A 9,731-nucleotide genomic window follows, 5' to 3' on the forward strand; every position below is an offset into this window, starting at 1 on the left:
GCGGGGCTGTGGCCCCAGATCGCAGCGCGGGGCCCGGCGAGGGCCGCTGTGCGCACCTGCCGGTGGCAAGAGGCTGGTCCCGCGACGGCGCAAGTGGGGGATGCTTTACCAAAAAGCAGGTCCAGTTTGAGCTCTGATGCTTTGCTGTACGGCCTGTGAGAAACAGCTGAGTTGCTTACAGGCAAACACTGTTCTTCCAGATGCTAAAAGGATTGCTAATTACACATGATTGGTGACATCGGAGAAACTAAACAATGCCAGCTAAAGGATCCCATGGATTTGTTTCATTCTGGGCAAGTTGTAAAAATATGTGCCCCTATGGTCCGCTATTCAAAGTAAGTAACTGTCACGTCAACTCTGTTCTCAGTGTATTTTGTCTGAGAAAGTTTGTCTTGACTGGAAAGACAGGGATGGTTGCCTTTTCCTCCTGCAGTTATTTAAGATGGAGATAGACATGGGACGTGTTTTCTCTTATGATTATACCTGGGCATCCCCACAGTACTGCATGTCAGGACAGCATTTTAGAATGGCTAATCAGAAAAATGTCTTTACTGTTTATCTCTTAATTTTCCTGTGTCTGCAGGTTGGCTTTCAGAACCTTGGTTAGGAAGTACAGTTGTGATTTGTGTTACACACCAATGATAGTGGCAGCCGATTTTGTGAGATCCACAAAAGCTAGAGACAGCGAATTTACAACAAACAAAGGTATTTTTTCAAGAATCCATTGCCTTGTCAGAATGTTTTATGTGGTCATAAGCCAAACTGGACAAGTGAATTAATTCTGTCACACAACTTGACATCCATTAACAATTTTGATATACCATATCTGATTGATTGTAAAACCATAGAAATATTCTAGGTGAGAGTAAGCATATTCCAGTGGTAGTGTGTCAAATTAAATAGTGGAAAACCTTGTCTCCACCTGAAATCAGGGCCTCCTGACTGATTTAGATGTGTGGTAGGTTGACCACAGGTAGCTGACCAGTGGCTATGCACTCACACACCTGCTCACTCATGTCTCCTCCATCTCCCCCCAGCAGCACAGTGAGAGAACAGGAAGAACAAAAGCAAAAAACACTCATGGATCAAGAGAAAGACAGCTTAATAAGTGAAGGAAAGAAGGAAAATAAAAAAAAAACCACTTCCCACCTTACACCAGCAGACCAATGTCCAGCCAGTCTCCAAGCAACAGCCCCCCTGGAACACAGTTTCTATGTCCCAACCCACCTTCTTCTTCCCCTACCACTCCAGTTTCATTGCTGAGCTTGATGTTATACAGTATGGGATATTCCTTGGGCCATTTTGGGTCAGCTGTCCCAGCTGTGTCCATTCCCAATTTCCTGCCCACCCCAATCTGTTTGCTGAGGGCAGGGGGAAGGCAGAGTGAGAAAAAGTAAAAGTTTTGACACTGTGCAAGTACTGTTCTCATCTAAGTGTTCCTGCTCTGGCAGGGGGATTGGACTAGATGATCTTTCGAGGTCCCTTCCAATCCCCAACATTCTGTGATTCTGTGCAGCAATAGCCAAAACATTGGTGTATTATCAACACTGTTTTTGTCACAAAATCCAAAATGGGCTGCTGTAAATCAGCTTTAAATAAACTCCATCCCAGCCAGACCCAGTAGACTATCAGGAGATGGTAGTAAGATTCTTTTCCCAGCAATTGCTCTTTTGTATGTGTTTCAGAGATGAACACTTAACTCACTGGTGGGAAAAGTTTTCTGGTCTGTAACAAAAATAAGAGAGTTGGTAAAGGTGAAAAAATTGATAGACTAGAGATTGATACAGTGGAATCAAGAATTGATAAAAGAAGCAGGGTTTCGAATTAGCTGGAGTGGAAAGTGGAAGGGGCTGTCACTGGACTCCTTGAGATAATGAGAGGGTGTTGAAGAGGCCAGGAAGTTAAAGCATGGCTGGGTTGATGAGGAGAAGCAAGGCTTCGGGCATGGTACAGAAACATAACCAAAACACATACAAAAAGAAGGAGTATAATGAGTTGTACGGAGTCCTGGCTGTAAAGCAAAAGAGAAAAATGGTTTGAAATATGTGGGAAGGGGTGACAGTAACGATACAGATCTGCTGACATGAAGTGGCTGAAGTAGAAGAGTGTAACAAGGAACAGAAGCATAGGCTGCAGCTGGAGGAATGAAGAGAGCGTTGTTAACGTGCTAGTAAGATCGGCGTGTAGGATCTTTGAAGTGCAATGATTTAATCTATTCAGGCCACTGAACTGGTGCTTTTGTAAGTGTGTATCTCATAGCAGAGGAAGCACATTTCATTATTTTAGCACTGGCTGTTTGGTATGGTGCATTATTCAAACAGAGCAGTTACAAAGAAGAGTCACATTGGGAAGCACAGGTAGACTCTCTTAGTGGAATTCAACTTTCAAAAAGCATGAATAATTCTTGTGGGTAAAAGTAAATGAGTAAGAACAAAACTGACAATATATATGGCTCAAAGCTCCACAGACCCACTAGTTTGCCCCCTTCGAATTTGCTTATCCTTCTGTCCTGGTTTTGGCTGGGATGGAGTGAGTTTTCTTAGTAGATTGAATAGTACTCTCTTTTGGTTTCAGTATGGCATTTGATATGAGAAGAATGTTGATAATATACTGGTGGGTTTTGTTGTTGCTGCAAAATCAAGGACTTTCCAGCTTCCCACATTTTGGTAGTCTGTAGGCACAGAAGAAACTGGAGGGGGCACATAGTACATTAGCAGACCTAAATTGGCATTTGGCTATGCCAGTGGGATATGCCACTGCAACAGCTTCTGATCTATGCAATGTCCTGTGACATTTGAGTTCCCACAGGTCAGATATTTAGTGTCATGTATATATCTAGTGTATTCTGGGGGGTCATATATAGTGTATTCTGGGGGATGGTGAAAGAGGAAGTTCTCCTTTATTCTGTAACTTTGCTGCCTGATAACAAAGGGTCCAAAATGAAATGTTGAAGTGTTGTAAATAATGTTTTCTCTATTCACCTCTTTAATGCTGGCCTTGATTTTATAGACCTCTAAAACATTCTGCCTCATACAGCTTTGCCAAGATTATAGTATTTACATTGTTAGCATTTATGCTTTTAACAAGTAGCTTGACAACAGGTTGTGAAATTTTACTGTGGTTTTATGTTTAACTTCCTGGCTGTTTGAGGATTTTGTCTTCTAATTAGTGGAGTAGGTTTGGAGCCTACAATTGCAATTTCTGTTTTCCATTTTCTTCAGCATTGATATTTCTGTTGTGTATTTCTCAAATAGAAGCACATGTTCTTTGTAGCTGCTGCTAAAAAATTTAGTATGGTTAGACTCGGTATTTTTATTACTTAATGCTCAACCAAAAAAACTATGGAGCGTGAGATTATTCCAAAATACCAGCTGTAACAATGTAAATCTTTTTAGCCAGAGCACTATATTAAGTGGACACTGTTTTGAAAATATGCAAGGGATTTTTTTTTTTGCTTGCTGGATTTTTAGGTAATTCCTAGCAGTGTCTCAGCATGATTGAGAGTGTGCTGCTGCCCTTTGTGATTTAAGCTCCACTACGTCAAGAACTACTTACTTTCCACTAAAACAGGAAAATCTTCAGAAACACTTGTGGTCTTCTGAGTACCAGAAGTGCACTTGCTTTGTACATTTGTTGGATTGTCTCTTTCCATCAGTGCTAAGATATCCCCCTTTCTCTTAACTGCAGCAATTTTTTATGTGTAAAATGAGTACCAAGAGTGTTTGAGGTATTTAGATGCCTTTAATGTAATGCAGTAGCTGTAAAGGAGGAGAGCATGTTCCAAATGACCATCTGGCTCTCTGCAGGGGCTTAGTAAATCTCGAGTAGTTCAGCAGACCCAAGTTGAGGGGCGCTGACACTTTGGATTCCCACTTGAGATAAAGCTGCTAAAGCTGCCTCTGCCTGAGTGTTCTCATTCCAACTCCAACCAGTCATGTTGGCACAGAAGAGGAAGAAGATGTGCTGGGATAAGGAAGGGCAAAGCTTGTGGGTTGCTTAGCTCCCTTCTGAAGGGTTGGTTCCATAAGCAGGTGTCCCACCTGGCAAGACAGAGAGCCGTGTCGGCACAGCAGAGGGGCAGCATGCAGACAAGAAGGAGCAGGCTAGGAGGGGAAACATGAAGGTTACTGAAAAATAGGCAATACTTAGTGCCATATATCATCTCTGTGAAGAATAAGTATCTGACCAATTTCAGTCAGAAAAATTATGTGTTGAGCCAGCAACTGTCCAAGGACACATAGGTTTGTCTGAATTCCCACCTCTCTTGATGAATATACTCATTTTGTAACCACTGGTCAGCTACCTTTATTTATTTGCGATCTAGGGCTCACAGAATCACAAAATAGTTATGTTTAGAAGGATGTCCGTAGGTCATGTTATCCAGCCCCCCTGCTCAGGCAGGGTCACCTAGAGCCCAGGACCATGGCCAGACAGCTTTTTAATATATGAAAAACATTAAAAATGTAGAATTTATTCTTTTTATTTTCTGGAGTTTCTTAAATCTCTAAATATATTTTCATTGGAGTAGGTGATCATCCATTGATTGTTCAGTTTGCTGCTAAAGAAGCACAGGTTTTGTGTGATGCTGCCCGTATCGTCTGTCCTTTTGCAGATGGAATAGACCTAAACTGTGGCTGTCCTCAGAGGTAAAACTTTGAAAAAGTTGGGTAAATATGATGAAATAATTTGAGAATAAAGAATGCTGGTCTTCATAGTAATTTCTGTCTTAACTTAAAAATAGACTTTGAGAGAGAAACTGCTTTTTAACCTGTCAGAAATGTCTATGTGGCAAGGCACTGCTCTGAATGTTCTGAGATGCCTGTCACCATGGTGAGACAGGGAAAACCAGGTGTATTTGCCAACTTGCCTTTTTTTATTTCTGAGCTATTGAGTGTTGGCTCGGAAGTGAACTGTCCATCCCTTCTCAACAGCTGTTAAATATTCATTACCAAAAAGAGCTTGCAGCAGATAATTTTGAGAGTGTTTTGAGAAATGATATGGCAGTTCCCAAAATAACAAGGCAAGTCCCTGATGTCTCAGACTTCTGAAGTGAAGAATAGTCTCTAAAATATAATTAACAGATTAAATTTTTCAGGAAGTGCTGAAAAGAATTTCTTCCATCTTTTATTAGTGATCTACTTCTCACTTAAATTGATGAAGATTTTGTCTTGCCAGTGAAACAGAGTAGTAGTGCACAAATGAAGATTCTTACTAACTGGTTCAACTGAGAACCATTTATTTCATGCTTGTCAGGCAGTCTTTTTCTAAATTAAGATCTCAAAAATAAATGTAGGAAAGTAAAAGATAATATTAGGGTGCAAATACTTAATTTGTCTATTCTAATTAGGTTGTCTTCACTTAAAATTATAGTATTTGAGAAAACTTTTCTGCAGAGATCTGAGACTTTGGAATGGAAGTGAATTTTTTTTTCTAAGCTAACTACAGTTAAGTATGACAAACTATGTTACTTACAGGGCAAAAATATATGCTAACATTTGAACCCTTTGGTTTTCATGCATGCTAGTTTCAAAGTAAAAAAGTTTCGTGCACTTAATCTGCCTTTATAATAAAAATTTTTTAATAAACTGCTGCTGTTAAGTGGAAGCAAAGGTTATTTCATATAATCAAAATAGTGTATTGCAGTTGAGGGAAAACAGAATATTACTGAAATCATATCCTTACTTGCACTTAAAAAATACTCCTTTTCAATCCAAAGTCGTTTTCTGTTTAGAAGAAATCCATGATCCAATGAAAGGTGAAACATAAAACTGTTTATTTTATGTATGATCTAAATCATTGTTGATTAAAAGTTAATTTGTCTTCCTTGTGAGTCCATTTCATGGACAGAAAATTTAACTGGAAGAGATTAGTAACTTTCCCAGAGTTCTAACAGCACAATGGAGACTGAACTAGCACCTAGAAGCTGGTGTCAAACTGCAAACAAATCATTAATCTACAGCCAGTACTATCTCTGTTAACTCAACCACACATTCTAAAGGTCATAAGAAAAGAAACTGATGTATTCATCTGCTTTTTTTCAAATGTAGCATACAAACGTTCTTTTGCTTTTAAAGATGGGCGATGGGAGAAGGTTATGGTGCTTGCTTAATAAATAAACCAGAGCTCATTCAAGATATGGTGAGACACGTACGGAATCAGATCGACAACCCTAGATTTTCAGTATCTATTAAAATAAGGTAGGTCTAATTTAAGAGCTGTTTATGGTATGTGGAAGAAACCTTTAAATTTTTTTTTTTTAAAGAAACATGTTAGTGTAATAGTTACACTGTAATATATGTAATTCTGATAATGTAATGTTATAATAATTTCTTTATGTGTGAAGATTGCTGAGATTTTTTTGACCCCAGATGGTGAAAGAATATCTGGGGTAAGTAATCCCAAACTTAGATAGTAGAACCAGCACAGCCTTTGACTACTTACCCAGATAACTTACTGGATGCTGGCGTTTTCTTGCCATCCAAATGACATGAAAATACAAGTTAAAAGGTCGAGGGTTCCATAAAAGAAAATCAATGCATAGTCTGTATCATTACAAGGATTTACTTTATGAGCTGTCGGAGGCCAGAGCCTGCTGTTCCCTATAAAGGGAAGTCTAACAAAACTGGGAACTGGTCCCCATAGCTGCTGTAAGGAACATGTCCTGCCTCCCTTCATCGCTTTCTGTAAACTGTTGTTTTGCATTGCTGTTCATCCACACATCCTGTGTGGCTTTTGCATTATTTGTCAGTTAAGTTTCAACTCAGTTCGCAGTCCTTCAGGAAAGGTGTTATATTATAAATCAGCCTTTTTTCCACAAAATATGCAAAATAATTATGTTTATTTTAGAATCTTTTGGGAAACCTTGCTCAGTCTGTTACATTTACCATGTATATTTCAGAAATGTGATATAATTGGGAAATACTAAATTAAATAGTGACTTCAATACATTAAACTCATATGTCCTTATTAAAAAAACCCCAAACCTCTTTATCTTCCAACAGTAATATTTTCTGTATTTATACTGTTATACAAATCTGTTGTAATTCCTCCGTAGGAAGAGGCCTTTTTATACAGTTCAGGTAACTTACTATCTAATGTTTTAATTCCTTGGATTTTTAGGATCCATGGTGACTTAAAAAGAACAGTTGACCTGTGTCGAAAAGCTGAAGCAACTGGAGTTTCGTGGATTACAGTGCACGGGAGAAGCGTAGAAGAAAGACATCAGCCTGTACATTATGATGCAATTAAAATAATTAAGCAAAGCATGTCTATACCTATTGTGGCTAATGGAGATGTTAAAACTTTAAAAGATGCTGAAAATGTTCATCACTTGACAGGAGCAGATGGTAAGATCAAACATACTCATATTTTCTAAGTAAACTTACAAATCAGATTTCAAAGTATTTATTTTGGCTGTAAGCAGGACATGATTTGAGTGCTTTTCACTCTTTGAGGGGACAAATGAAAGAGGATGTTTTAGATGCCTTATAAACAGAATCACTTGTAATCATCTGAGCACTAGAGCACTGTTATTCCAAGCCAGAAATAATGATTTCCAAGGCAAATTAGAAAAGCTCTTTGCTTAATTATGCTGTCTCATCACTCAGTAGTGGAGTTCAGGGGAACTTTCAGACATTCATTCTAACTCTTTATGGAGCTGATAATCTTTTAAAGAACTGTAAACTTCCACTTGGAAATCTCTATTTCCTGCACATGGGAGCAGTTTTCTTACATGGCAGAAAAAGGAAATATTGTTAGCCAGACACTTAACAGTTAAGATGGTTGGCTTCAAGGACACAGTGAGGCATTGCACTCTCAGATCTCTATGTATTTACCTTGTCATACACTTCAGTGGTGAAATTTTGGGGTAAAGGATTGCCCTGCAGTTACTTAGTCAGAGTAGGTTCATGCCACTGTCTGTGGTTTCAAGACAATATGGAAATTCAGTATATGTTTTGAAGAAGTGATTATCTACACACTTTGGATCTTACAGCTAGAGAATAACAGGACAGAGATGAGTGACAAGTGTCATAAGGAAAAGTTCATGTGGCAGGTTTCTTTTGACACTATTGATGCTTGATAGTGACAACAAAAATGAGCTGAACCAACCTGCCATGCTGCTACAGTGACTTTCCCCGCAAATACAAAGCAGGAAGGAAATACATAACAGAAAATAATGTTCTCTTAGCCCAGCCAAGCAACCTTCAATAGCAAAAATATAAAGCATCAGTTTTTTTCTGTCATGTACAATAGCGAAATAAATCTGTCATATTTGATCATCCTATTTTTCAAGAAGAGACTAAGTGTGATAGATTATATGTTGACAGTGCAGGAAAACAGAATCCTTTAATTGCAGAAAAATTACAATAGAACATGTATGGTTTTATCTGACAATTTGGGATTATTGTTGCAAATACGCTGTCTTGTTCAGAAAGATTTACTGCAGACCAAGAGCCCTGAGATTTATATAATTGAGACATTGAGCCCTTACTGGAAGAAAGATTCTAAGTTGTGAATCAGCTGAGTTGCATTAAAAATGACTAAATTTATTATATTCCTACTCTTGTGTCTTTCCATCATAATTTTATGTTAAAAAGACAGGTGTGTATGTGTGTAGCAAATAAAAACAAAATACTACTGAATTTAAGTTTCAGAAGTAGGGAAGAAAGGTTTCTGTGTCCTGTGTTTAATTTCCAAATTTCTGCAAGGGTATGTCATCAAGTGGAATGTGTTGACAGGTGGTGTAGTGCTGTGGGGTTTGGGTTGTTAAACAGATTTCTCTGGTATAGCTGTAATCATCATCCCTGTTGTTCTCTCATTACTTGTCTGTAAACTCTGGGTGGTCATCCTAAGGGGTGCTATACAAAATCTAAAGGAAGATTTAATGTAAAATTTAAACTATAATGTTTAACTTACTGCTTTAATTTCCAATTTGAAGGTATAATGGTGGCTAGAGGACTCTTAGCAAATCCGGCTATGTTTGCAGGATACGAAGAGACGCCTTTGAAGTGCATCCAGGACTGGGTTGACATTGCTCTAGAGCATGGAACTCCTTTTACCTGTTTTCACCACCACTTAATGTACATGATGGAACGCATCACTTCAAAACAAGAAAAAAAAGTTTTTAATGTTTTATCAAGTACCTCAGCAGTATTAGATTATCTGAATGACCATTACGGTGTGTGATAACTCCGAGTATTCTAGTTGTATGTAAACTTGTATTTTGCAATTGTTGATGCATGGTTAAAGTTTTCATTGGGTTCCTACTTTTTTGTCACATTCATATATTGTGTAAGTATTTTCAACACAGCATAACATTATTATCAGGGTGATACTTTATATTTTTAGTATTTTTCTGTCAGCATTTTTTACTCCAGAAAATATTCCAGATTCCACAAATGCAGAATTCTATTTACAGTGCACTACTACACAGAGGATTCATTCTTGTAAGACTCCAGTAATTTATTTTTTTCCACCAAACAATTGCTTACAGCAATATGTTTGCAAAACTGGAGCCTTTCTTATGTGAAACCTTCTAAAATCAGAAGGACTACTTATAAATATCAAGAATTTCAGACCAAAAGAATAAAAAGGGAGCAATTATAGAAGTTTTTGCTTTAACTGACATAAGCTGTACTGTTAAATTTGAGTAGATTTTTCAAGCTTAAAGACTGTGAGGCCATGAAGTCCAGCATAGTATCCTCTTTTAAATTAGACGTTCCTTTTGCAGA

General features: G+C 38.1%; 1 protein-coding gene across 1 annotated transcript; it reads left to right on the forward strand.

Annotated features, from left to right (window-relative positions):
* Positions 1-225: 225 nt before the first annotated feature.
* Positions 226-9,524, forward strand: DUS4L (dihydrouridine synthase 4 like). The gene is made up of 6 exons (XM_010163123.1): positions 226-335; positions 584-705; positions 4,529-4,646; positions 6,075-6,197; positions 7,120-7,346; positions 8,939-9,524. The coding sequence occupies exons 1-6, from the start codon at positions 226-228 to the stop codon at positions 9,184-9,186; spliced, it is 948 nt and encodes a 315-aa protein (XP_010161425.1). The 3' UTR covers positions 9,187-9,524.
* The last annotated feature ends 207 nt before the right edge of the window (positions 9,525-9,731 follow it).

Source organism: Antrostomus carolinensis, unplaced genomic scaffold, assembly GCF_000700745.2.
Source record: "Antrostomus carolinensis isolate BGI_N321 unplaced genomic scaffold, ASM70074v2 scaffold20162, whole genome shotgun sequence".
Classification (NCBI taxonomy): domain Eukaryota; kingdom Metazoa; phylum Chordata; class Aves; order Caprimulgiformes; family Caprimulgidae; genus Antrostomus; species Antrostomus carolinensis.

What these genes read in the sequence shown, in the direction of transcription:
- DUS4L (XM_010163123.1), top strand. Translation starts at nt 226, where the DNA reads ATGATTGGTGACATCGGAGAAACTAAACAATGCCAGCTAAAGGATCCC. An exon ending in CGAATTTACAACAAACAAAG is followed by an intron (nt 706 to 4,528) that starts GTATTTTTTCAA and finishes TCATTGGAGTAG; the next exon opens with GTGATCATCCATTGATTGTT. An exon ending in TCAGTATCTATTAAAATAAG is followed by an intron (nt 6,198 to 7,119) that starts GTAGGTCTAATT and finishes TTGGATTTTTAG; the next exon opens with GATCCATGGTGACTTAAAAA.